The sequence below is a fragment of the Phacochoerus africanus genome, chromosome 8 (assembly GCF_016906955.1).
Source record: "Phacochoerus africanus isolate WHEZ1 chromosome 8, ROS_Pafr_v1, whole genome shotgun sequence".
Taxonomy (NCBI): Eukaryota; Metazoa; Chordata; class Mammalia; order Artiodactyla; family Suidae; genus Phacochoerus; species Phacochoerus africanus.
The window spans coordinates 49,634,616-49,662,339 of NC_062551.1; the positions used below are offsets into that span (position 1 = coordinate 49,634,616).

A 27,724-nucleotide genomic window follows, 5' to 3' on the forward strand; every position below is an offset into this window, starting at 1 on the left:
GTCTGTGACCTTGCAGCTCTGTTCAAGGCAGGCCTCCCCAGTCCATCAAGATACTCTGGGTTTTGTAGAGTCAGCCAGATTTCTGCTATCACAGTAGTGCTCCAGGCAGACAGTACCGATCAGTAACACACTAGGTCAAACAGGTATGCTGACACGACCCCACAGGATCAAGGTCAAGCCTACCCAAAGCTTTCCTCCAATTCTGCACATGCTTTTTCCTGACTGGAACTTCTGCTGCTCTGGTCCTAGCTTAGACGTGACTTCCTGTGGCAGCCTCTTGACCTTTCCACCCTTGGCAGTCATCCCTTGATACACGGTATGTCTGTCTCCTCAGAAGAGCATTGTTCACAGGCTGTGAGAGGTGGAACCAGGAGTTTTTCCTCTGGCCTGGCTGCAGTGCTGGGCTTGGGCCTTGTGGGGGCAGCAGAGGTCACCGAGGATGCCACGGTCCTCTCCACCCAGTGCCACCCCTGGCTCAGACCTCTCAGGGGCAACTGTAACTCCGGCTCCGGTGGTGCCCTTGCACCACCACCTCAGGCCTTCCCCAAGCCCGTGCATACTGGGTGGCTGAGTACGCCACAGCTCTTCTGCCCACCAGCCCACCAAGTCCCTCTGAGGTAGCGAAGGGCTGGTCCCTGGAATCGCTTCCCACCACCTCAAGGTGGTTGGGCAGGCAAGTAACTCGCTCCATGGCCATCTGGGCACCAAACTGGTACGACCCACATCCCTTCTCCCTTTAGTGTGGGCAGCCACACAGATGTGTTAAACAGCTTTAATCTCGTTCATTGCGGCTTCTCGGCACAGTAAGAAATATTGCACATGATCAACATGTTTTGTTCTGGGGATGGGGACAAGGGTAGGGGGAATCACCTTCTTAGAAAGTACAACCCAAGTTGGGAGGGCAGAGGGGGTGGGGAGAGAACCCTCCCCCTGCCTGTGGCAAAGTGCAGGAGCCCCCCACCCTCAAACTAACCTGAGTCCAGCCCCTCTGGGGAAAAAAGGGGTACATGAACTCCCCTACTCCACAGGCGCCTCCCTGTGGCCCGAGGCCTGCACTACCCTCCAGCTTGCAGCCCTCACACGAGCCATTTTGCATAAAATACAAGTGAAAAGTTCTGAACGTAACACGCTCCAGGTTATGTACAGGGGCTCGGTGGAGGGAGACTCTGCGCCTGCTTCCCCTCAGCTGCCCCCCATCACAGGGAGGGAGCTGTGGGGGGAGGGACATAGACAAGAGGAGCAGGCCTCATTCCGCCCCAAACTGGAAAGGACGAAATGGCTTTACTGGGGAGCAGGTAACCATCCTGCCTCCCCCCATTCCTGCCACCTACATACTGTCCATGTCCTGAAAGGGGTACTGTGAGTCTGGGATCTTCTAGGGGCCCCTCACCTGCCTGTGGCAGCTGTGGAGGGGCCAGAGGGGGGCGGTGAGGGTTGGGGGGGCCCCTCCCAGCCAGGCTGTCCAGACCCCGGCTCTGAGGGCAGAGGCAGTGGCGGGGCAGCCGGGGCTGTGCCAGAGTCCGAGCCAGGTGAAGTGGGGTCGGGGCCCCCAGCAGGGCTAGGAGTGGGGCCAGGGGCAGCAGCAGTGCCAGTGGGAGGCGGTCCGGGGAGGGGGGCCTCGGCTCCGGAGGGCTGCTCTGTGGGAGTGGCCGCCTGCATGATCTTCTGGCGCACTTCACGGATCTTCAGCTGCAGACAGACCTTGGAGGGGAAGATGTCTGCGTAGCGGGCCTGGAAGGCTGCTGTGGCCTGAGCTGTGGACAGAACGGAGGTGGGGGCGCGGGAGGGTAGGATGAGATGAGTGGGGAGGCCCCGTCCAAGAGCCCTCCAAGACTCCAAGACCTGCTCACCTGATGGGAAGAAGCCATGGTCCTGGAAGAGCTGCATGACCAGGGCCCGGCGCTGGTCCAGGGTGCGCCGCAGTGACGAGTATGGCACCTTCTCATATTCCAGCTCCCCGAGCACGTCCTCGGCTTCGGTACCTGGGAGCAGCGCAGAGAGCACAGTCGGGCCTGCTGCATCAGCCTTGGAGCTCCCCCCCGCGCCCCCCACCATTGCCCAGTGTCCCCTCAGCCCTCGCCGAACTCTATTTCACTGCAGGCCTCAGAGAGAGACCCCCTCCAAGGTCACGTGCCAGCCTAGGGGCCCAATGGACTCCAGAACCCACCCATGACCTGCTGTCCTTCCTCTCAGCAACGGCTTCCTGTGCCCCCCCCCCCAGCCTTAACCCGGTTCTAAGACCCCACCCCACCTGGAGGCCCGTGGACCCCACAGCCCTGCCTGCCACCACACCAGCACCTGTACGGTCAAAGGTGAAGATGTCCCCTTCGCACTTGGCACTCTTGGGGGTGTTGGGCTCCGAGCTGCAGCTGGAGCGTCTCCTCATCTTGCGTTTGGGTGAGGTGGGGTCCTCAGGGGCCGAGTCCAGGTCTGGTCAAACAGAAGCAGGCTCAGTGGAGGTGGCCCCAGTCTGTCCCCCACCTACCCTGAGTGCCTTGTGCTCGCCTACCTGTGGAGTTCTTCCTCTTCTTGCGATAGGAGCCCAGGATGGCCCGGGGTGAGGTGGCCAGAGACTGCAGGGTAGGTGAGGGCAGCACCTCTTCAGGCCGAAATTCAGGCAGCTCAGCAAAGCGCTCCTCGAAGTCCACCTCTGACAGGACCCTGCTGGAGAGCGGGCAGGGTCACCGCCCCCGCCCCGGGCCACGGCTGCCCCCTCTCCGACCAACCCACACACTCCGCCAAGCCCTCCAGCCTGTGCTCACTTGTCCACAGAGTCAAAGGTCTTCTTCAAGGGCGGGGGCCGCACCTTCACCTTCTTGCCGGTACCAGCCGCCTCCTTGCGCTCAGGGGTGTCCCCAGCTGCCCTCCCACTGCTGCCCTCGCTGCTGCCACTGCTGCTACCAGGAGCCGGGGCCGGAGCCGGTGCTGGGCTGGGAGGGGTAGGAGGCTCCCCTCGGCTCTCCAGGCCCAGTCCGGGGACGCGCCAGTCTGCAGACGAGCTAGGGAATTTGTTGGCCTGGGATGGGGATGGTGAGGAGACAGAAGACACTGGGCTCAGACTCGCCGGGGTAAAGACTCAGAAACTCAAGCAGATGGAAGCTGACCGCCAAGACACAGAGCCCTGGGGAGACCCAGCCCTACACGCAAGCAGGAGAACAGCGGAGCACCCACAATAGCAGGGCTCAGACAGGTGTGCAGCAAAGAGGGGAGGAACAGAAAGACAGATGGTGGACTGAGGGGCAGAACCAAGCAGCAGCATGAACCTTGAGTCCTGTGAGGCACTTACCATGGTCTCTGGGGCCTTGGCGCTGGTCCGCTCCTCAGCAGGTGGGGGCGGTGGGGGACTACTCCGGGCCGTGGGAGCCCAGGTCTCTGGGGGCAGTGGAGGGGCCGGCGTTGTTGGCTGCCCCTCAAGTTCTGACTCAGATGCAGGAGGCTCCCGGGCTAGGCCAGGCTCCAAGGGCTGCCGGGGTGCAGGGCCTGGCCGCCCAGGGGCACCTGCCTCAAAGGAGCCCACAGGAATGCTGGCAATGGCCGCCTTCACTTTCTGGGGGGCCTTGGGGGTAGGCCGCTGAGCCTTGGGGGCCACTAAACTGTAGGTCATAGAGCCTGCTGGTGGAGAGAAGAGCATTTTCTGAGCCAGGCCTGACTAGAGCCCATCCCCTGGGTCTCCCCACCCACTCTGCCCTGGGTTGGCCAGACACCCACCTGTGGCACTAGGGAAAGGACTGGTAGGGGCTGGAGTGGCAGTGGCAGGGGCCGGTGGGCCCTTGGGCAGGATAGTGGCAGCAGGTGGGGTGGTGCTGGTGGCCACAGTGTAGACCAGGCCTGGGGGAGCCTGGGATGGCTGGGCCAGGGGTGCTGAGGAGGTGGGTATGGGGCTGCCAGGGTAAAACGCTGTGATGACAGGACCACTGGGGGCTGCACAGGTGGGAGGCAGCTGGGGGCTGGGCACAGGCGACACGCCCACCTGGCCGGGAGCCAGCAATGGGGCTTGGCCTGCAGAGAGACAGAGGAACGGCAGGCCGTCAAGTTAGGGCCTGGGCTGCCTCTGCCCCACCCATGGTTCCCAACTCTGCCTGCCAGGCCAGCCCTCACCTGAAAGCAGTGGCTGCACAAAGGCGGGGCCACTGGGCCCCAGTGAGGTGAAGCCTAGGGCTACCGAGCTCGTGGGTCCATATGAGGTGACTGTCCCAGCCTGACTGGATGCAGGACTGGTGCCCAGGGGCAGCGCATGCCCCCCTGCTGACTGCACATAGGTGATCCTGTCACAGGGAGAGGAAAGAGAAAGGTGTGGGGCGAGCCAGCCCCACCAAACCCCTGCCCTGCCCCGACCTCAAGTGCGATTACCTGGTGGAGGAGGGAAGCAGGACCTTCTGAGGCTGAGAGGTGGGTCCAGGGAGCGTGGCTGGGCTGAGGGGCGGCACCAGGCCGCTAGGCGTACTCACAGGCACCGGAGTCAGCTGGATGATCTGTGGGCAAGGGCACCAAGGGCTAAAGTGAGCTGGGGGCCCAGAGTGGGGCAGGGGAGGACCAAGACCTTGAACGTGGGTCTCAGCAGAGACAGGGAACAGAGAATTTGAAGAGGGCGTGGGAAGGGAGAAACACAGGGAGAGAAGACAGCACAAGGCGGAGACACCAAGAAGGAATAAAGGGCAAACACCGAGAGCAGAACCCAGGTGTGCAGAGACATAGAGCAAGACAGAGGTCCAGAGAGAAAGAGGGAAAAAAAGAGACCGAAGGAGAGGCAGACACGGAAGCCATGGAACACAGAGACCATCAAACACCCAGGAAAAGAAGAACGAGGGCCAGGAAGGGCCAGCCTTACCTTGCTGGGTGGCTGAGCACCGTTCTGCACAGGTACTGAGAAGGGTGGGCTCACCAGGGGTAGTGGCTGGCCGGCTCCTCCTCCCCGCACTGACACGCTAGGGGTGGCCAAGGGCACTAGTACCTTCCCAGGTAGCAGCTGGGCTGAGCCACCTGGGGGTGGGGCCTGCACAGGAGAAACTGACTGGGCTGCAAGTTAAGAGACAGGAGAGGAGATGGTTACGAGGGAGCTGAAACGGCCTGTGGCCCCCTCCTTGTGCTGCCCGGCCCAGGCCTCACCTTTGGGGGGTGGGGCAGAAGGTACGGACTGCAGGATGGGGATGCCAGGAGTGGGTGCGGTGGCAGCCAGGACTTTGCCGTTGGTGGAGGTGCCCGGCGGGAGGGTGAAACGGATGCTGGTGGTGGGTGCAGGGCCGCCAGGAGCCGCCGCCTTGGTCCCAGGGGCTGGTGCTGGGGCAGGCGCCACTTGAAGTTGCTGGGGCAGCGTGGGCAGAATGTACTGCACCTGGGTGATTCCCCCAGCCTTGCCCAGAGGACCTGGCTGCAGGATGCCCAAAGGCATTGGCCCATTGGGGCCAGTCCCAGCACCTGCTCCTGAGCCCCCAGCTGCCCCGCTGCCAGGGCCCCCCTGGGCAATGAACTGGACAGCAGGGGGTGGTGGGGCCCCATAGCCTGGGGTGCCCACTAGCAGGTTGGTGACGGTGGCAGGTGCCTTCCCCACAGTGCCCAGGAGGGGCCCAGCCACCAGATGTGGGGCTGCCGAGGTGGTTGCTCCTGACTTTTTGTCTGAATACACTAAGCTGACACCCAGCGGGGAGCCCCCAGGTGCCCGGGACCCAGTGACTGTCTCAGTCCTGGGACCGGCTGTGTCATTTGGAGATGCTTCCATCCGGCCAGAAGCAGGGAAAGGCTTAGAGGCGATGGGCACAGGAGTGCTGCTAACAGGCCGTACCACATTGGTGACCATGGTGGCGGCTGGGCGGGACAAGGGGGCTGCTGGGGCCCCATAGGCCAGCGATGGGGCTGGGGCCGAGGGCACGCGAGCTCCGCTGCCCTCCCGCTCCTCCTTGTTTGAGGGCAGGACCAGTGTCTGCAGGACACTTCCTCCCCCGCTGGGAGGAGCCGCAATGACTGAGGGGCCTGGTGGCTCCAGGCCGCCCACACTTTCAGGTCTCTTGCGCCGGAAGGTGGCAGGATCCGTGGGGAGAAACCGAGCAGCCTTAGAAGGTGTTGCTGGGCCCCCAGTTCCAGGGGGTGGGGGCCGTAGGGGGCCTGTTGTGCTGCCCTGACCTGACTCCTGGGCCTTGAAGGTCCCTGAGCCCAGTGGAAAAGAGGTGGCGGCTGAGGAGGAGGCAGGCGAGGAGGAGGAGGAGGAGGATGGGGTGGGCCCATAGCCTTTGCCGAAGCCTGCAGGTGGATCCGGGGGCCCTGGGGGCTCGGGGTCCAGTGATGGGCGGCAGTGAGTAAAGGAGGAACGGATCACGGGTGAGAACACCTTCCGGCCAAAACCCTAAGTGGAAGGAGAAAGGAGACACAGCATGATGGGAGAGCCTGGATGCGCCCACCCTGCCCATTCCCCTCCCCATCCCACCTGCCAGCCAGGCCAGCAAAGGGCCTCCATTCATCCAGGCCATGACCCAGTTCCCCACGGAGCAGATAGCTCACCCTCTCTGGGCCTTAGTCCCCCCTTCCCCCCACTCCCCGCCAACATACAGAGGAGTCATGTTCCCCTCGCAGGATGTGTGGGACCAGACAGCACCAAGTGCCAAGAGCTCACCTTGCTGCCCTCTGGGTCCTCCCCAGAGCTGTCTCCACTCTCACTGTCAGTCACCCGCTCCTTGCACTTGAGATCAATGTCAGTGGCACTGAAGCCATCATCAGCTGAGGAAGTAGAGGGAACAGCATCAGTAAAAGGGCTGGGGGTGGGGGCTGCCCAGAAGGAACTGCCTGGAATCTAACTCTGGCCTAGGCTCTGCCCTAAGCTGGCAGTAAGGAGACTCCAGGAATGCTGTTCCTTAGCCCAGGTGTGCCCACCCGCCGACAGCAGACCCTAAGAGTGCACTGTAACGGCACCCGACACTGTGCCCAACGGCCTGGCCATGCCCGTGTCCTCCTGGCTTCCCGTCTGGCCTGGGGCTTCCTGAGGGTAGAGTAAAGCTTAACCAGCAGGGCCTGAGGGCCCGGACTGAATCTCTGCCTACCCTCCACAACAGCCTGCTGCTCTATGGCCAGGGTTCCAGGCCCTGCAGCTGCTTACCAATGACATCATCATCCCCTTCCTCCTCACAGATGACCATGCGTTCCTCGTCACTGGTCATGTCCTCACTGGCTGCACGCTGGGAACGGGAAGCCCGGGTGGGCAGCAGTGGTGGCCGCCCACTGGCTGCCAAGTTGCCTCCCTCACCAGGGGTGGCAAAGGGGCCTGGAGCCCCATACTGGGTGGAAGGCTTTGGACCAGAGTAGGACGCAGGGCCAGATACCATCTGCAGAGAAAGTGCAGGGAGGGTTCAGCCAGGGCCATCACCTTGGGCAGCCCTCCCTGCTTCATCTCTCCTACGCCCTGGCCTGCACTCCAGACCTGAGTCAGTTCCTGTAGTGCCTGGCTGTCTACTTCTCCGCCATCCAGGCCATGGACCCCGCTATGAGAGAAGGCTCGGGGCCGGGCCGAGCCAGGTCCCCCAACTGTGTGCAGACGTTCTGCCCCACAGGAGCCGCTCCCTGGAGCCTTCGTGTCTGAGCTCAAGAGTGTCTGGGCTGTGACAGACAGGAGTTCCGAAGACACTGTAGGGCAGAAAGAAATAAGTGCTGCAGAGTCAGGAGGCCTTTGGCCAAGACATCCATAGGTATTTTTCTAGATACCCAGCAGAGGCAGGCTGGACTTCCTGGGCCACTTGGCAGAAGAGAGCTACCACCCACTAACCCAGCATTTCCCACTGACTGCCACCCTTAGGGTTGCCAGGAACAAGCCCATTGCTCCCTGGGAGGCAACCATACTGAGTATGAATGCCTGGAGACAGGTACGCACGGTGCTGGCCAGGTAACAACCACTGGCCTGTCTAAGCCTCTATTCTCCCATCTCAGAGAAAGAGAAACCTACCCTCCATCACAGAGTTAAGGGCCCAAACCCACAGATCACTCCAGAGAAATGCCTCAGAACAGCACCAGGCATACTGGACACCCTCAGTCTATAGAAGCAAAGGAGGGGCTTCCAACAGCAGCCCTGAGAGCCAGACAAGCTGGGGTTCAAATTCAGGTTCTGGGAGTTCCCATCATGGCGTAGTGGTTAATGAACCTGACTAGGAATCATAAGGTTGCGGGTTTGATCCCTGGCCTTGCTCAGTGGGTTAAGGATCCAGCACTGCCATGAGCTGTGGTGTAAATCACAGACATAGCCGAGATCTGGTGTTGCTGTGGCTGTGGTGTAGGCCGCCGGCTTCAGCTCCTATTGGACCCCTAGCCTGGGAACCTCCATACGCTGCAGGTGCTGCCCTAAGATGCAAAAAATAAATAGTAAGTTCAGGCTCTGCTACTGACTAGTTTTTGTGACTCCATCCAAATAAGTGATTTTACCTGGGTCTCAGTTTCCTAATCTAGAAAATAAGGTTCAGTTTTGAACACCATGGACTATACTCTTCCTGATGCCCATCGTGTACTAAATGCTCAATAAACAGCACTTACTAATGAGACTCATGTCTGAAAATTTCATCTACCTGGACATCCCTGACTCCTTCACATAAAAGAAGTGCCAGTTCCTCTGGCGGTAAGGATTTCTAGACAAAAGTGATAAAGCAGGAGTTCCTACTGTGGTGCGGTAGGTTAAGAATCCAACCACAGCGGCTCGGGTCACTGCAGAGGTGTGGGTTCAATTCCCAGCCTGGCACAGTGAGTTAAGGATCTGGCGTTGTTGCAGCTGCAGTGTGGGTCACAGCGGCAGCTTGGATTGGATCCCTGGCCCAGCAACTTCCATGTGCCACAGATGTGAACATAAAGTTATTATTAAAAAAAAAAGTGATAAAGCAGAGAGGAACTTCTGGGAAAGAGGATCGAAGGGAAGGCTGGCAGCTCTCAGGGAGGGAGATGGCAGGGACGAGCCAAAGGGCTCACTAACCTCCAGGGGCAGCAGCAGTGCCTGTCTCCGACATGCTCCGCTCCCGCGTCTCCTTGTGCCCTCCTGCCAGCCCCAGGCTCGTGGGCTTGGCCTCTGAGCTGGACTTCTTCCGGTCCTTGTTGCACCACTTCCAGTCTGGGTGGGCCTTAAAGTGGGCCTCTTTCACCTGGTAGGAGAGGGCAGGGAGACCCTTCACTCACCTGTCCTAGCACAGGAGGTTGAGGAGCCAAGAGAGGGCGGTGTTACCTGGAAGGCCAGGTCATGGTACTTCTGCTTCTCCTTGGGCCCCAGAGCGTACCACCACTCGCCCAGGATCTTACTGACGGTCCGGTTGTCCTGGTTGGGGTGACGCTGGTGGACCAGGGCCCGGTGCCGCTTGCTGAAGATCATGAAGGCATTCATGGGCCGCCGGATATGATCCTTTTCCCGCTGCAGTGGACACAGGCCCGGGCAGGATGGTTAGGACGGGGGAGACAGGGCTGGGTGGCTACAGGGTGAGCTGGGGACAGACGGTGATGAGGCACCTTGTTGGGGCTACGTCCATCCTTCTCAGAAGAGGAATCTCGTTCCTTGGGCAGGGCGCTGAGAGACTGGGTCCGGCGTTTCCCGGGCGGCAGAGGCAACTGGATCTCAGGAGACATGATGGAGAGGAAGCTGTGGTGGGAGCAGCAGGGACGGTGAGAGCCATGCCTCTGGCCACTCCACCCTCCTCCCCAGCCAGGCCTCAGGGCGCTCACGCATCGTCGTGGTCACTCTCTGTCTCACTGTCCAGCCGGGGCTCTCCTGGAGGACCAGAGGCCTCCTCCTCCGTGATGGGAAGGGGGCCCTTTCCAGGTTCCACCACCCCCAAAGTGTGGGGAGGTCCGGGCCCTGGGCTCTCCGGGCATGTGGCTCCAGGGGGCCGGCCAGGATCAGCACTCCCTGTCCCTCCTGGCGGCTGCTCGTGAGCAACAGCTGCCGACTCAGCAGGTTCTGGGGGCAGAGTGAGCGGCAGGCAGATCAGAAAGCAGCTCTTGGGCCATCCCGACCCTATCCCCATGCCTTCCCACAGCCCCCTGCCCCTCACCTTTGCTCTGGTTGGAGGCCACTGGGTGGCTGGCCGGTTGCTGGGCCTCACTTGGCTGCACAGAGGGGTCAGGCTGGCTGGGGGCCAGGAAGGGGACTAAGGAGTGCCAGGGGAACACGGCCACAGAGCGAGGTTCCACGTTCGTCCACACTGTGGGAAGGAGCCACCTGAGCTGGGCAGCAGAAGAGCTTGGCCTTGACCAACAACTCAAGCTCTTTTCCACCCTGGACAAGGTGACTCAACCCCTTCTTTACACCCCTCTTTCCCAGTCCCAGAGCCCCTTGGGCTGGTGCATGCAAAACCACTCAGGAAAACCTCCTCCTTCATAAGAAAGAAAACAGAAGCAGGCAAATAGTCCTCCTGCCCCACTCCCCCCACCCCCACTTCCACCTCCACCAGCCTCGCCACCAGGGACCAGGCCAGAGGAAGGACTGGCTCCTCTCGCAAACCAGGCCATGCCTGACTGCCATCTCACTCTCTCAAGGCCCCGAGACCTTGGCGAGGCTGGAGACCCTCCCCCAGTCAGGTCACACTTCCATCCCCAGGTTCCCATCTGACCTCGCCCCTCACCTTGATCTTACACCCTTTCTCTTTCCGGAGGCAGATAGCCCAAGCACTCCGCCCCCACGCCGCCCCCTCCATTACCATAGGGCATGAGGTCTCAGGCCTCTCTCCTCACCTCTCTCCCCCTACCACAGACCCCAGGGAGCCAGACCTGCCTTCCTGGGCTTGATACAGGTCACTCCAGCATCTTTCTTTCTTTTTTTTGTCTTTTTGCCTTTTCTAGGGCCACTCCTGTGGCACATGGAGGTTCCCAGGCCAGGGGTCGAATAAGAGCTACAGCAGCCAGCCTACGCCAGAGCCACAGCAATGCTGAATTTGAGTCGCACCTGCGACCTACACCACAGCTCACAGGAACGCCAGATCCTTAACCCACTACGCAAGGCCAGGGATCAAACCCGCAACCTCATGGTTCCTAGTTGGGTTTGTTAACCACTGAGCCACGACCGGAACTCCTCCAGCATCTTTCTCCCTCCTCCCTAAGGAGAATCTACTGCTCATGAAAAGACCCCCCAGCCTCCCTCACTCTAAACCCTGGAGAGCTTTTCTTTACCGTCTAGCCCTCCTGCCCAAAAAGATGGGAGGGAGCAGTAAACTCCTTGGAAGCCAAGGCACAGACAATGGGGCAGACAAGAGCACTGTCACAACCTCTGCCCAGGCGAGGCACATGTGCCAGGTGTTTCCTTGAGGATGTACACAGGAAGGCACTTCCCTCACCAGGGGGCTGGCCCTAGAGGGCCAACCTTCTCCTCCAGGAGCTGGGTAAGAGAAACAGCCCTACACTGGGGTCCCACCACTGGCTTGGACTCCCATGGCTGGCCCAGCCTGGGAGTGGGCTTCCTTCTTGCTGCCAGCTCCCTCAGGGAAGTGGAACTAGCAGAGGAGGCCCCTGCTAAGGGAAGATCATGAAGAGAGGAGGGAAATGCCCAAACCCTGGCCCCCATCATTCCAGGCCTACCCCGGATCTACATCAAATGTGACCTGGGTTGACCCCCACTTCCCGTGCCTTCAGAGAGCTGGCCTAGGAGAGTTTCCACGTGAGGCACTGGCCTCACGACCTGATTCTGTGAGATACTATCATAAATGAAAGTAGACATCGGGGCAACAGGACAGAAACAAAAAAGCCAACACTGGAGAGAACTCAAGACACTTTGCCCATCCCGTTCTCTACCACGGGGGCACTGGAGCCCCAAAAGCCTAGTGGGCCCTCCAAGCCCATGACAGCCTCTGGCAACCTGGACCTGACTCTCACCGCACAAAGATCTTTCCCACCACGGCTTCCTCATCTGCTGGGTGGGAAAGAAGGGGCTCAGCAGACAAGAGGGAAACAGTCCTGGCCCTCCTGAACTCCTTCCTGATGCACTACCCTCCAGATCCCTGGGTCTCTTTCTCTCTCTGAAAAGCATACCCAAGACACATCACTCTCCAAAACAAGTAGTGCCTCACTCGCTTCCCAAAACCTGTCCTTGGCTCTACTACTCAATCAGAGTCCCTAGCCCCTTACCCATCTCTATTCCACACCTAGGACCAGCAGGTCGCACACTGCTCCTACTCTAATCCATGCTCAGAAACCAGACACTGCACTCCTCACCTCCAACGACAACGGACCTGTTCCACCCCACACCTAGCACGACAGTTGTCCCCAGCTACTCTGCACTCCCATCACTCCGCTACACTCTCACCTGCCGTCACTAACCACTTGGCCAAGCGGAGCTCTGTAACTTTCCCCTTTACTCTGCCTCCACTAGTCTCTTCTATACCCCCATCACCATAAGTCCGCACTCAACACCCCGACACCTTGATCCCTGCAGTCCCAGGACCCAGGCGCTACTGACCGAACATGCCGAGGCCACGGGAAGCCGCGCCGGACGCGGGCACCAGGGGCCTGTGGGCTGAGTACATGGTCCGGCGCGGGGGGGCCCGGCCGGGGCTCGAGCCTCCTCAGCGGCCGTCGCCGTTCCGCCCGCCGCCGGCTCCTCGGCCGCCGCCGCTCGGGCCCGGGGGGAGCTGGAGGCCGTCGCCGCATGCCCCCCCCCACGCCGCCGCCCCCAACCCCGGCCGCCCCACGCGGGGGGTCTCTGCCGGGCGCGCCTGCGCACAGCGCCTCCTGCCTCCCACCGCCCAGGGGGCGGGGGGAGGTCAGAGCGAGCCGGCCCCGCCCCGCCCCCCGGCGCGCGCGGGGGCCGTCACGGGGCGCAAGGCACGGGGGCCATCGGCGCCGCCCCCTCCCTCTCCCTCCTCCCGCGAGGAGCCGGGCGGGGCAGGCGGGGCGGGCGCGCGGCGCGCGTGCGCGGGGGCGGCCCCCTCCCTTCCCAGATCGCTGGCTCGTTCCCTCCCTCCCTCGCAGCTCCGGCGGGTAACGGCTCTGGCCCCGCGCGCCCCGGCTGCCGGCGCCGCGCCCCGCCTTTCCGGGCCCGGGGCCCGCAGCTCAGCGCCGGGTCGACCTCCGGCCCCGGGCGGGCAGACGGACCAGCGTGCGTGCGTCCGTGCGCTCCGAGCGAGCCCCGCGCCGAACCACCGCCGCCTCCCCGCCCCGCCACTACTACGCGCTCCCCTCCCCCCGCCGCACCTCCCCCCGCCCCTTCCCCGCTTCCCCCGCGGCCTTCCGCGCAAGCCCAGCCCACCGCGAGCGAGCCCATTGGCTGCCGCCGCCGCGCGCGGGTCAGGCCCCGCCGCTCCCGCCCCCATTGGCCGCCCCGGGGGAACGTCAGTCATATGCAAATAAGGGAAGGGCGGGGCGGGCCCCGGTTGGCCCCAAGCCGGCCCGGGGCGGGACCGCCGGAGGAGGGCGGCAGCGAGGGCGCACTGCAGTAAAGGCACCGAGCCAGGGGGGCGGTTGGGGTGCCGCGCTGCTGAGGCCCCAGGGCTGTGGGTGGTGCTTGCGTTGTGTCCATTCCGCTCAAGGAACACGCTCGCGCGCGGCTCGGCCCATCTCCCCCACGCCCACCTGGGCGCGAATGGCCCCGCAGGGCAGATGAACTGCGTGTAGGTCTGGGCCAGCCATCTCTGTGCCCTTACCAACTCTCACAACAGCAGTCACACACGTACGTACACACTCCTCATAGACAGACTTTTCTACAATACCCATTATCTCATACACACACCTGGAACACCTGCCCACATAAGTGTACTACCTCCCACACTCTCCATCACTCCCTACCCACCATCACACACACTCATTCTCACCCATCTTCCTCACATCACTTCATACATGCCCTGCCATACATGCTAAACCAGTACATATCCTCACCATACATCCACCAACCCATGTGAATCATCATACACACAACATATGAAAACAAGCAGAATTATCTCATATACTTCATCAGAGCCACTGCTTGTCCACTGTATGCACCCTATGTCCTTCCAACAAAACCACACACTCATATGACCTTCCTGGCACCCCCCCAATCCCAACACAGGTAGCTCACAAATGCCACCATACTGATTCCACACACTATATAAACATTCAGTACCCTGGCTCATCTGGTATACAAAATGCTGTGGCCATTCACCATCATTCAGCTGCCCCGCCTGACATTTAGCAGCCACCTGGGACCCTCAGGTACTCAGTGTCAGGCTGGTGGCCACCACCCTGGGCTTAGAGGCACCCTTTCCAGAAGAGGGCCCAAGAGGAAGGACGCAAACTACCATTGGGGTTGCTATGTGGAGGGAGCTTGGGTGTATTACCCTGTTCATTGCCTCTTCACAGCCACTAGGGAAGTACACTTGATTATGCCCATTGTTCAGATGAGAAAATGAAGCTCAGAAAAATTGAACAAACTGTGCAAGATCATGCAGCCAAAAAATAACAGCTCAGAGCTCCAACTCAAGTGTTCTTTCCACTTACTGAAAATTTAACCTCAGGGCAGACACACACAAAGACTCCCAACAGAGGTCTGGGAATACCAGAGAGACTGGAGAACCATAAAAAGGTCAGAAGGCATACACTGAGACACAGGCAAGGTCTGGGGCCCACAAGGCAAAGAGGCAGAGGCCTTGGATCACCCAAGAGGATCCCTGAGGCAACGTGGAGTAAAGATAGAGGCCTTGGGGTCATACCTGGACAGGTTCGGATGGACCAAGATTGGGTTCCTACACAGGTGAAGTCAATGAGAGGCACAGACAAACCCTTTCCCCAGCGTGCTGCATCCACAAACAGAGCTGAAAGCATGGAGAGGGGGCAAAAAACTGGGTAACCTGAGCCCAGAGGAAAGGGAGAGGTCTCTAGCCCTCTGACCTCCAGAGACTGCAAGGCCAGACACTTGGCTGGGAGCCTGGAAGAGACCACTGCAGGGACTATTAGGTGACTGCCCCCTCCTCCCTATGCAGCCCAAGACTGCAAGACTCAGACCCTCCATTACCTCACTGCCCTAGGGACTGCAAAGTGAAGCAGAAATCAAGGCTGAAATCAATGTGGCCTGCTATCTACCCACCACTGCCCCCTCCTCTCCCCACCAGTGAGTCACCTACTTGCAAGTTAACCCTTCCCCCATTGCAATGCAGCCCAGGGACTGAGCTGAGAGGAACCTTGCCCAAGCTCCCCCACTTCTGTTGGGTGAGATAAAGAACTAGGCCTGATACAGTAGGGAAAAAGGGCCCCACACATCTGGGAGGGTTGCACATCTGGTAGAAGACAGTGCCCACATAGGAGTGGAAAGAGGCCTCTTACAGGGAACCGAACAGCCAAGTGGGGGCCCAGCCTGGCAGGGAGGGGCCGGAATCTGGGCGGGAAGGGCCCCCCTGCCCTGGGCATTAGGCCAGCCCTATACTTAGCTTCCATTGTTCAGAGTGGAGGAACCCTGGGTGGGGGTGATTAAAAGTGGAGCAGAGAAGAGGGAAGCAGGTCTGTCCCCAGACTGCTCTATCTCTCCAGCCATACCCAAACCTAACTGGAGCCTCCCTAATAGGAAAAGATTGAGGGGGTTCCCCAAATTAGGACCCTAGCCCCATCTGAGAGGGGGGAGAGGGGGTGCACCGATTAGCAACTCCACAAAAGGTTTGGCCCTCAACAGTCCCCACAGCACCACCTCAGCCCAGCCTGGGACTGGGAAGCCCAGATGGAGAAAACAACTGCCACCCAGGGTGGCACAGGCTGAGGCCTGCCCAGAGGCCTGGGGCCCACAGCCAGGGATGCTGACAGACTGAGGGACAGGCAGGCAGCTCTGAACTCACCGGGCCCCCGTTTACTGAGCCCGAGAGGCACCGCGCCCTGCCGCCTGTGGCTCCCCACCCTGCTCTCCAAGCCCGGGTCCCGCCTCGGCTCACCACCCGGCTCACCACCCGGTGTCCCCAGCTCCCCTCACCCGCTCTCCACATACACACCCACCCACCCACCCACCCCGGGCGGCGTCGGCAACGGCCAGGGTTGCCTGGGGAACGAGCCCAGGATTGGGCTGGAGCTGCACGGGAGGGATGGGGGCCTAAAAATAGCGCCGGGGTGAGTCAGTGTGAGTGGGGCTGGGGTAGGCAGGGGAACCAGAAGGGAAAGAGAGGAAGGCGAGAGGTATGGGGGAGGGTCCCCAGGGATTGGGAGATGGGCGGGATAGGACCGAGGGCGGGATGTGGATTTGGGGGTAGAAAAGGGGGAGGCGAGGGAGTGTTTGGGCGCCGGGGCTGGAAGGGCTGGTCCGCTCGGGCTGAGGGAGGCGCCACTGCCTGGGCGGAGGAGGGGGCGCCGCCCTGCGTTCTCCTCCCCAACCCCGTGCTCACGAGATTTTCCACTCGCCGCCTGGCCCCCAGCCAGACCCCGGCAGGCCCCACAAAGCCGCTTTGTGCTGGGAGGGCGGGTGAGTGCCCGGCCAGCCTGACACCCACGCGGGCCGCGGCGGGGCGCGGGCCAGCTGGCACCCGACCTGTCTGCCGCCCCCCCGCCGCAGCAGCCCGCAGCAGCCCCCCGCGGCCCGAGAACCCAGCCGCGCAGGGGTTAATGGCGCAGGGGGTTTTGGGGGGGAGCGAGTCTCGGCCAATCGGCGTCGGAGGACGGGACAACAGCCAATGGGAAGGACAGAAGCCCAACACCGCCTCCCCCCTGGGGCGCGGGAATGGGCGCGGCCCTCAGTGTGCGGTTCTGGTTCCACAAAGCCCCGATGCACCTTATTTCCCCTGCTGCTATGCAGGAAACAGGTTCAGAGGGGGGCAGAATTTCGCAGTCAGGAAGTGGCAGGGTCAAGATTTGAGCACAGGTCGGCCTGGGTTCACAATCATCTTTTCCACCCAAATGGGGAGACAAGGCTTCCCTGGCCCAGGCCCCCACGGGGAGCGGGAACAGGGGACGGGGTGCAGGCGGAGACGGCGGCTCGGCGGGCTAGGGTCCAGCCGCCTGCGGTGCAGCCGCTGCCGCCGGTGGTAATGGGAGCCAGACGCCGTCGTCACCGCTAATGCGCCTCCCTCCCGGCCACTAATGGAGCCATTAATGCCCGGGCGCCAGAGGCTGCAGGCCACACACACCACCACTCCGCTGCGCATGCGCGCGCCAGCAGCTCAGCAACCCGCCGCCGCCGCCGCCAGGAGGCAGCCTGCCCCCTCGAAGTCCCTGGTGCTGGGTACTCTTCCAAGAAGTCTCGAAGACTGGCTCCCGCTACCTCAAAAAACGCCTCTTTTCTCTCTTCCGCAAATGATCCTCTTCTTCCCAGCCCAGGCCTCCTTCCTTTACAGGGATCTTTGACACCCAGATCCAACCTTTTACCTCTGCTCCAAACCCTTTCTTGGCTCTCCACGGGCTGACATTCAAGCACGGGCTGGACCTGTCCTCCTAGGCACCCTTCTGCCAAGCCTTGGCTAGTGTCGCCTCCAGCCTCAACTAGTCACTGAGAAGTCATACACTTTCACCCCTCCTGGCCTTTGCTCCTGTGGCTGCCTTGGCCTGGATGGCCCTTCCCTTTATCTCTCTACCCTGAAATCCACTCATTTATCCTGCTTCAGCACAAACGTCACCTCCAAAAAGAAAACCTCCCACACTGCCTCACATTAAGCCACAGAGTTGTCTCTCTCTTTTGGGCTCCCCAGACTCTGTAGCTCCCTCTGCTCATCCTTGCCTGGACCTATATCCACACCTGTCTTCCCCACCCACTTACCCCAGGCTGCTCAGCCTGGGCCTGGTGGAGGGATGAGGAGGGACTTCTGGTGGGAGAGATGGGGTTCATTGTTTGAGACAAAATGGAAATTCTGATGGGCAGAATCTGGATATGGATTTAAGAAGTCAGGAGACCCTCAGCTCCTCTTTAGGCCTCCTTTCCCCACCCACCCAGGCATAGTTGGTGTGTACTGCCTGGTCTCTGAGGTCCTACTGGTTGGGATGGACTACATGTGGGACTCGCTTAAATGGAACTGGCACCAAAGTGTCTCCTGAAAGGCCATGGGGGGGGTAGGGGAGATCTGGGTCGTGCCCTCTAGCAGGTGGGTGGGCACAGGAGCTGCTTTCCTGCTGCTCCCCCACAGCCGGATCTCCTGGCTTGGCCCAAACAGCCCCTGCCTTCCTGCCTGTCTTGGGAACAGGTGCTTGGGTATTGATGGGTCTGCAGGATGGCTCCTGACATCTCTTAGCAGTTTTCAGGGACAGCACTGGGCAGTTAATTTGTTAAGGAACAAGAGGGGGCTCCTAGGCCTAGACATTCTCCCAACACTCCCCAAGATGGGAGCAGGAGACCTAGTGTTTAGCAACTGTCTACTGACTTAAACAGAGTAGCTGATGTGCACGGGGTGGGGGATAGGGGTAGCACGTCTGTCTAAAGAATGGGAGGAGGGCCAGAGGAGAGGCCAAGGCTGGCCCAGAGACCCAGGATCCCAAGATGGGAGCGCCAAAACAGAGCATGGGATGAAAGCTCAGACAAGAGCTGATGTCTAAGGAGGGACACACCAAGAAAGGTATATTGAGCCAGACTCAGATAAAGTCAGACAGAAGTCCAGTGAGAGTGACTCAGGCCCAGAAATAGAGACCTAGACAGAGACAGACATAGGAACCCAAGAGACAGATAGACATACATATAGCGGCCCAAACAGGCAGCAGACAGGCCTAGGAGAAGGGGCACTGCCTGTCAATACGGGAATAGCAGGCGGACGCTGGGAGCTGGAAGGGAGGCTGTGCCAGGAACAGGGCTGAGACATCTGGCCTCCTGGGCTGGGGCTGCAGGCCCTGGGGTGGTTTCCTCTCCCCGGCAGCAGGCGGGAAGAGTCCAAGGGAGGTGGCAATGGCAGCTGGCTGGCCCGGCCATGTGCAGAATGTGGAGAATGCTGGCCCGCCTGCTCCAGCAAGTCCCCCAGCGGAAGCAAATGCCTGGTGGGGGGCAGAAACAGGCAGGCTGCCCTGGGCCGCCTCCTCACACCTGCTGCCCTGAGTGAGGGTCAGGCCCTGGCATGGGCAGCCAGAAGAGGCCAGGACAACAGCCTTGCTATCCCCCTGGGCATGGTCTGGGGACTTAGAGAGAGAAGGTCCCAAGGTGCCTACCTCCCAAAGGTTCAGGGAAGCCTCTGAGCAAAGAACAAAAGGGCTTGCTGGCTGGGAACCCGAGGGCAGCCCGGATACCTCAGCATGGGTGTTGTCAAGGAGGCACTGCTCAGAACCGCCAGGACAGGCACCATGCAAGTTGGGACGACCAGATGGCTTCCAGCATGGGGCCTCCCGCCCTGAACCTCAGTTCCCCCTCCCCGCCCCCACAACAGGGCTGGTAATCACTATTTCATGGTATCAGGAGGTTTCCATGAGATGGCCCCACATCTGAGGTTGGGCAAAATGCTCAATAAAGTGGGCTACTATCCTTGTCATGATTACTATTACTGAGAATGCTTAAGAGCCTGGGCTCCTTCAAATCCCGGCTCTCCCTTTTCCTAGCTGGCTGACCTTGGGCAGTCGCTCTGCCTATCATTTCCTCCTCTGTCCACTGGAACTCATAATCATGCTGACCCCTGGGATATTGTGAGGGTTCAGTGAATAAAGACTCAGTCAGAGCTTGCTGACTTACAGGCACATCCAGGGGTGGTACTCAATAAATTAATATCACCGTAACCACTGGTAGGAAGAGGCCCATGATCTAGAGATCGAAAGAGACATGGTTCAAGGCCCAATCCTGCCCCTCCCTGGCTGGGTGACCTCAGTCAGGACTCTTCTGCTGTCAGGGCCTCACTTTTCCTCAACTGGAAAATGATGGCAGGAATCTCTGCTGGGCCACCCTGGTAGGTCTCAGGTCACCTGCATCCATGCCATCCCTCCCCACAGGGCAGCAATGCGGGTAACGACTGATGCTGTGTACGAGGGCAATGTCGGGGGCTGCAGGCATGCAGGGGGTCAGGGCTGTGGAGGATGAAGAGTCCTTCTGCTTTGTTTTTTCATCTGCTTAAGGACAGAAATCCTGCTGTGCCCACTTCTGTGGAATTTTGCTCACATCAACTACAATAATACACGTAAAAAATGTTGGGGATGGGGCTGACCATCTCATTATATGAACATGAGGGTCAGGCAGAGTCCCTCTGCCCTGGGTCTGGCTGGGCTTCTTCCTGCACTGGTCTCTGCCCCAGAGCAAGACACAGGAGCTCCTATCCAGATCCACACCCCAGCCCCCTTCCTTCCTGGTCTCCCTGCCTCTGGTCTCAGGGACTGGAACTCCTCCTCCATGGTACAGCCACAGGGGATCGGCTCAAAACCTCCCATGGCTCCCTAGTGCCCTCAGCATTAAGTTCCTGAGTCTTCTAAGGACCCTCTATGATCTCACCCTTGATGTCCTGCTCACCGATACAGCCGTGCATCCCTCACAATACACTCACTCACTCTCTAGAGCCCCTGACTTTGCAGATTCAACTTCCTTCAGATACCTGCTTTCGCCTCAAGGCACACATCGGGTCTCCCTTTAGATGCCCCTGGCCCCTTCTCAGAAGTCCTCCCTGACACCCCATGGCCCCTTGGCCCCATCCCAGCCCTGACCACCCTGGACAGTTACTATCTGGAGACAGGTCTGCCTACTCCAGGGGCCATGAGCCCTGTGAGGGCAAGACTATGTCCTTAGCACCAACCAGCACAGGGCCACGCACAGAGAGGGCCCTCAGTCAGTAGTGGATTAAGAAATAAGTAAATGAGAAAAAGATGCTTGGGAAGGGGTTGGAGATGGGTCTGCCACCCTGTGGGAGAGTTGCTTGGACAAGGCCCAGGCCAGCTGGCTCTCCTGCATCATCTCAGAAATGCCTCTCTCCCTGCCCCGGCCTCGGCCCTCTAGCCACACTGGCTGGCCTCAGCTGTGTTCCTTCTGGCCCTGGAGCCTTCCCATCAGCCTCCCAGGAGGTTCGTCTGTCCCCTGGTTGCTGGTTCCAACTCATCCTTCAACTCTTGGCTTACACACCCTGTCCTGAGGGCAGCCAAACTAGCTTCACCAGCGCACCCCTAGCTCCCCACCATGGCACCGACCACACCTGTGCTATTTACCAGGTGCAGCGGCGACGATGAGGCGTCCAGTCCTGGTCCTGCCACCACCTGGCAGAAGAACCTGTTGCAGCCTCAGTCTCCCCATCTGCAACCTCAGACTATGGCTGAGTGGTCACGGGCTAGCCAGCCTGGGTTTGAAGGCTGGCTCCAAGATGTATTAGTCGTGAGACCCTGGACAAGTTATGAACCTGGCCTCAGCTCCCTCTAAATGAGCACGGTCATAGCAGGGTTCAGGGTGCTGTGAGCGCTACGTTAAGGGAGGGGTTAGGTGCGATAACCCACTCATGGTGCTTATCATGAAGGTGCCCCTGCCAGTCCTCCAGACTTGGGAGTTGTCCTCATGATTAGCATCTGTGTTACCCCAGCAGCTCTGTGGGGGCCTGACTTTGAGCTCTGCCCTCAGGAAAGGTCTGCTGACTGATGGTCCCCTTGACAGTACATTTCCAGCAGGAAGCCTCTGGAAACACTGCACTGAGCCTTCACAGTCCACTCCATTGCCTGACTCATGAATTCCCACCTGAATATCCATGCAGATGGGAGGCCAGACTCCCCTTGAGTGACTCCCAAGGTGAAGAGCTCACCTCTCTTGAGAACCAGCTTGCACGTGGCCCTGTTCAAAACGAGCCCTTGCCCAGCCCATTCGCCTAAACATCTTACCTGTCCCAGGCCGGCCCATGATGACTTCCTTCTTGGGGGCAGGATGGCTGGTGTAGCTGCTGGGCACCAGAACAGGCAACAGGGCAGCAGGTGAAGGGTGGAAGGCCACTGGCTGGAAGGGTGAAGAAGCCAGGCCAAAGGTGGGCATCGGCTGGGCCACGGCAGTTGGCGCGGCTGGAGGCACAGTGATGGGCACGGGGGCTGGCAGAGGTGGGGGCAAGCCAGGCTTCCCACTGGTCACCCCAGGGGGCACTGGGGTCTCTCGGCAGCCCCGTCCAGGTCCCCCGGCCCGTGCCTCACTGGCAGCTCCCACGTCCCCAGGGAATTTGGAGGGCAGCGGCACGTCAGGGTTGCGGACAATGACAGGTGAGTCCCGCTGCACTGCAGGCACCCTGCGCACAGAGGGCCCAGGATCTGAGGTCAGGCCAGCAGGTGGGGGCAAAAGCAGCAATGGTGAGGGCTGGCGGGAGCGGGAGAAGGGCACGGCGGGCGACACAGCACGGAAGCCAGCCGGCGTGGAGGGTGTAGGTGTGTGGGACACCGACTCCACACCAGAGTCTAGGCTGTCACTCTTGGGGAAGTCTGGGGCAGCTCCTCCGCCCGCTGCACCAGGGGCCCCCAACGCCCCTGGGTGGGGCAGCAGCTCTGCCTTCCTTCGCCCCGGGCTGATGGGCACAGTGAAGGTCAGGTTGGTCTGGAAGGTGGGTAGGATGCCGGAGGAATGGCGCTCTCGCGGGGCAGGCGGCGGCGGGTGGGGGCCCAGGTCTGAAGGCGTCAGCACGCCTGCCTTAGGGGTACTGGCGCTCAGGTGGCGACTGCGAACAGCAGTTCGTTGGATGACAGGTGAGGCGTTGATGGGGCTGAAGTTGGCGGGGCGGAAGCCGAAGAGTGGCGAGGGTGAGGGTGACGGAGCAGGCGAGAAGGGAGACTGCGTAGAGACGGGTGAGAAGGAGGGCGTGCCTGAGCGAGAGCTGCCCAGTGACACCAGCATCACAGCCGCTTCACATTCATCAAATTCAAAGCGTGACAAGTCGGCAGGGGCCACCAGGCGTGGACGTGAGTCTCCGCGGGCCGCCACGCTGCTGGCCTCGCTATCCCGCGATGTCTCATCACCCCAGTCGAACTCGGTGCTGCCCTCACGGGCCGCCACGCCAGCCGGCCGCCCAGCACCCCCCGGGCCACTGTCCGCCAGGCCCTCCATCTCCTTGGTTCGCATGGACAGGTGGCGCGAGCAGTAGCCCCGCCGCTGCGACTCCTTCATGCAGCCGTCTCTCGAGCACAGCCGTCGCCACTGCTTGCCGTTGAATTTCTTTCGAATGCCATTGGGTGTGCAGACCACGTCGCCCTTCTTGTATTTCTGCTGGGCTGCTGTCAGTGGCGTGCGGGCCCGGGCAGCCGGCGCAGCCCCTTTCTCCAGAGAGGCCACACTGCTGCTCCGGCTGCCGCCCTGGCTCCCCTCCTGGCAGGGTGAGGGCTGCTCGCCAGGGCGGCCCGGGCCTGTGAAGGCTGGGGACTTGGGTGGCGGTGACAGGAGCTGGGGTGGGGGCAGTGGGAGCAGGGCCGGGGTACCCAGGGCTGGCGGGTGCTTCTCCTCGCCCTCCTCACAAGCCCCCAGAGTGCCACCAAAGCTGATCTTGGAGACCTCAGCATCCTCAGGCTGCTTGGGATCCAGGGCAGCAGGGCAGGGGGGCAGGGCGGCCCCTGGCTTGGCCTGCTCCTCCTCAGGGCCGGTTGGGAGCTTCCTCGGCAGGGATTCAGGCTCCCAGGGGGGCCGCAGCAGGCGCAGGCTGGAGCGGGCCACCCACACGGCCTCCTCAGGCTCACGGTGTGGTGGCTGTGGTGGCTGCGGCAGGGTGGCTGCTGGGCCGGGCTGGGAGCTGGGACCAGGGCTGAAGCGGACCTTGTAGGCAGCTGGCTTGGTGGCCACCTCCACCACCACACCCTCACGGTAGGCAGCCACACCGGGCTCCACGCAGGTACAAACGGCTGTACCCACCACCAGCGCACCTGGTGGTGGTGTGGCATCCAAAACCACATCCACGCCACTGCCGGGGGCCCCCTCGTAGAAAGTCAGGGCCCGGTCCCCAGGGAACTGCACACCCAGGTCCTGGCTTCGGCGCACCTGGCGTACCACAGCCGGCAGGAAGAGGCCGTCCCCACGCCGAGCCAGCACTCGCTGGGACCGCAGCTGCCGCAGGTCATAGCCACCACTGGTGCTGCCAGGGGGCCAGGGGCCTGGACCACAAGCTTCGGCCGGCTCATCCTCCAGGTCAGCTGAGTGCTCACTGGCTGTATCGGTGGAGGAGGAGCGGGCGGAGGTGGGTGGCTGTGGAGGCACACCCAGGGCGCTGGCCTCCTCAGGGGTCCGTGCCCGCTCTTCAGGGCCACCGGCTGCCCCGCTGCTGCCACTACCAGCCCCGTGCTCCTCCACATACTTCTTCTTGGGTGCTCGTGACTTGAACGTAGCCGTCTTTCGACTGAGTGAGGGCTCCCAGCGGCCTGCCTCCCCCTCCAACTTGGGTTCCTCAGCTGGGCCTGGGGCTGGCTCGTCGGGGCGCAGTTCCAGGGGCAGGCCCTCAGCTCCAGGGCCCTGCTCGGCCTCCTCCTCTTCCCCCTCCTCAGCCTCTTCTGGCCCCGGCTGCTGCTGCTGCTGCTGCTGCTGCTGCGGCGGCGCCTCATCGTCTTCCTCCTCTGGCTTGTCACCCTCCCCAGCACCTCGCCGCCTCAGGGCCTTGGCCCTGGTAGCTGGTGGGGACTTGCCACCAGTGCCAGAACCTGGGAGGCCAGCACATGCCTTCTTCATTGGCTTCATCTTTTGTCCACCTGCAGGGTGAAAGGGCAGACGGGGATCATTGGGAGCAACTCAGGAAGACTCCCAGACCCCGTGTCCCCAGGACTTTCCACTTGCTGAGGCCACTGCCTCACCTCCACGATCTCCAAGGTCTCCTTCCTGGCTGCCCCTGGCCGGCACCCAGACACAGACTGGCACCCATATGCCTCCTGTGCAGAGAACAGAGTAGGTGCAAGCACACACTCTGACTGCCCCAAGGGGACATGACAAGCAGTAACAGTTCACGCCTGTGGAGCACTAACTTTATGCCAAGCCATGGGCTAAACCTGACTTTATTAACCCATTTCAGCATCACAACAACCCTAAGAGGCAGGTGCTACTATCAGCCCCATTCCACACTTGAGGAAAATGGAGCACAGAGAGATCAAGCAACCTGTCTAAATTCATCCAGCTAGGAAAGGGCAGAGTTAAGATCTGAACCCAGGCGATCTGGCTCCAGTCTGTGCTCCTAACCATTTCAGTGTGCTGCTGCCTGTCACATGATCCAGAGGGCACGCTTCCTTGCACTGTCACTGTCCAGAGAGCACGCACACTCACACACACACATGCACAGGCACACAGTCACAGAAAGGGAGGTAACGGGGCTGTGATGGGAGCCTCTCTCTACCACCACCCCCCGACCCCCATGGGCAGCCTGGGCATGGCCAGGCATTGTGGGAAGGAGTGCATAGCTGAGAGTCCCAAGGGACAGCTGCCCACGTTGCTCTGCACCCCAGGCCTGCCAGGTATAGCTGTCTCCCCAGATCCTGGCAGGGAACAGGCAGGGGCAAGTCTGGGGCAAAAGCTCATACCCAATGCTGCCACGGGGCCGTGAATAAGCACACACATGCCCACAAAGCCACACACACACACACACAGGCACACAAAGAGGCATGCACACGTCATCACACAGTGGGGCACAGAGCTACACCCCAGGGTTTCAGTGTCCCACTGGATGGAAGCCTGCCCCTCCCCCCACAGCACCCAGTATGATACCCGAAAGCCCAGCCCCCTCTTCTGACCTGCTTGCATCCCCGCCCTGGCTGGGCTGGCTCTGGCAAGGTGGCGGAGCCGACCGGGCCCCCCTGGCCCCCAAATATGCCCTCAGACTCCAGGTGGGGGTAAGTAGGAGAAGGTCAAAGAAAGCAGGACAAGCCCCGCAGACCAACCTCACCCACTTCCTGAACAGTCATTACTGCCCGCCCCCTTTCAAGCTGCCCTGAGAAAAGAGAAGGGAAAAAACTTTACTCTAAAGTGACTAAGAGAACCTGAGAGGCCCAAAGGGGGGGCCTCTTGGAGAGTTGGGGGACCCAGGACCATAAGACAAACACAAGCAGAGGCAACCCTGACTTCAGGCTCCTACGGTATCCCTGACCACATGCTCTCCTACTTGGGGCCTGCTGCTCCCTTGGATCCTGCAGTCCCAGTTGGTCCCTTCTCTGAGCCATACCTAGGGTCCTCACAGGCAGAGGCTGGAGGGCCCGGGGCTTCTCACACTGGGACAGGAACCCAAGTGCCCAGGAGTCACCACCACCACCTTCTCCCCACTGACCTGCTGGGCCCATCATCCTGAGGACTGAGATCCAGCCCCAACACAAACCTTTGCAGACCCCACCCAGGGCCTGTAACTACACTGCCTGGCACCCCTGGACTCTGCTGCCCGGCCCAGCCTCATCACACCAGAAACCAAGCAGCCTCTCTCTTTCCCTTGGGGCCTACTCTCTTCCTGTCCACTCCTCTCTGGCTAACTCCTACCCAAGGCCCTGTGAGCCCTCACCTCCCTCAGAGTCTAAGCAGTAACTCCTGAACCCCGGGCCGGCCCAGGCTCTTCAGGGTCTCCTGTCCTCTGCTCCCATTGGGCCTCCTAGCACCAGTTTCTCTGCTACACTCTCTCCCATCCTGTCACCATCTCTATCTCTACCTCTCTCTTCAGAGGCCCTAGGTCCCCTCCTCAGGCACCCCTCCTTGTCAACCTCATCTATCTCTGTCACCTCTTCCTTCCAGTCACTCTCATGTCAGCCATCTCTGGACCTGTCACCTTCTCTCCCCATCAGCTCTCCTTGTCACCCCCTCGAACTCTGTCCCCTCCCTCTCCCTGTCACCCTGATCTAGTCCTATCAGCCCTCCATTCCTGTTACCTATTTTCTGCCCAACACCCCCTCCTTGTCAGCCTTTTTCTGTCACTCCTCCTCCCCACCACCTCCTCCACTCAGTCCCCCTTCCCACCATCCTACTCACGCCTTTTCCCCTGTACCCCCTCCCCGTCCCTGCCACCTGTCCCCTCTCGGCCCCAGCACCCCAAATACCCCCTGCCTGTGTCAGCCCTGGCCCCGCCCCTCACCTCGGGCTCAGCGGGGTTTCGGGGCGGGGGGCCGAGGCCCCGGCTCGGTCCGGTCCGGTCCCTCCCCGCCCCCCCTCCGGCTCTCCCTCTCGATTCTCCCTTTTTTTTTACTCCAACACACAAAATGGTGAATGGACCTGCAACAGCTGGAGCAGCCAGCCAATCAGCGGCCACAACCCCGCTGACCGGCGCCATCCTAGACCAATAAGTATTCGGAGCCTGGACAGCTCCGCCTCTCACTGCCGAGCGACGCTTGCCACAACCAATCGCGCCCACCCGGCAGCGCTAGGGGGAGGGGCCAAAGTCCAAGATCGGCCTCCCTCTGGGACCGACACCAACCCGAGCCTACGACCGCCGGATCAGCCCAGGGTCCCTCCCTACACGAAATGATCGGCACCAGTATTGACCAATCGTAGTCCGTCTTAGTACCGAATGACGAATACAGTACCCAGTCGCCTTGCACTCTAGGCCGGAACCCAGCCTCTGTGAGGGACAGTAGCCAATGAAATGAAAGAAGGTGGGGCTAAGGGACAGGCACTCCAATGAGAAGGCTCGGAAGGCGTGGCCTGAGCATTTGTTGACCGGCTAATCGCAGTTCCTGCTGGGAATGGTAGTCTTCTTACATCTCCGGCCCATAGTCGACAGTACAAGGCAGACTACAACTCCCATGTAACAGAGTGCTTGGAGCACCGAAGAACCCGTGCGAGGAGAAAAAGTCGAAAGGGCAGTTCCTCTTGAGTCTCACTGGACACCAGGGGCATCTTAGACCCAGGGCCCCGACTCACCCGGATTCCCGGCTCTGGCGTCGCCGCTGGCTCCTCTCAGTGGCGGCGGTAGCGGCACAAGGGGGTGGTGCGAGGAGCAGCCAACCGCCACCCTCGAGTCCCGTAGCCAATCAACAGCGGTCAGGGCGGTGCAATGAC

At 61.0% G+C, this 27,724-nt stretch overlaps 1 protein-coding gene across 7 annotated transcripts; it reads right to left on the reverse strand.

The window, feature by feature from the left end:
- Positions 1-758: 758 nt before the first annotated feature.
- CIC (capicua transcriptional repressor) lies at positions 759-27,724 on the reverse strand. Of its 7 annotated transcripts, none has more exons than XM_047794277.1 (21): positions 27,587-27,724; positions 21,631-24,453; positions 10,002-10,151; positions 9,673-9,907; positions 9,460-9,589; positions 9,182-9,364; positions 8,936-9,101; positions 7,406-7,608; positions 7,085-7,310; positions 6,605-6,708; positions 5,107-6,337; positions 4,829-5,016; positions 4,351-4,472; positions 4,099-4,265; positions 3,709-3,999; positions 3,287-3,612; positions 2,763-3,016; positions 2,510-2,664; positions 2,299-2,430; positions 1,851-1,982; positions 759-1,754 (listed from the first exon to the last, which is right to left on the reverse strand). In XM_047794277.1, exons 2-21 carry the CDS (start codon positions 24,440-24,442, stop codon positions 1,387-1,389), a joined length of 7,575 nt encoding a protein of 2,524 aa, XP_047650233.1. In that variant the 5' UTR covers positions 24,443-24,453; positions 27,587-27,724; the 3' UTR covers positions 759-1,386. The 7 variants fall into 7 exon arrangements, with proteins under 7 accessions (XP_047650233.1, XP_047650232.1, XP_047650231.1 ...); XM_047794276.1 differs by lacking the exon at positions 27,587-27,724 and adding an exon at positions 26,802-26,917; XM_047794275.1 differs by lacking the exon at positions 27,587-27,724 and adding an exon at positions 25,483-25,587 and having other exon boundaries at positions 2,510-2,661.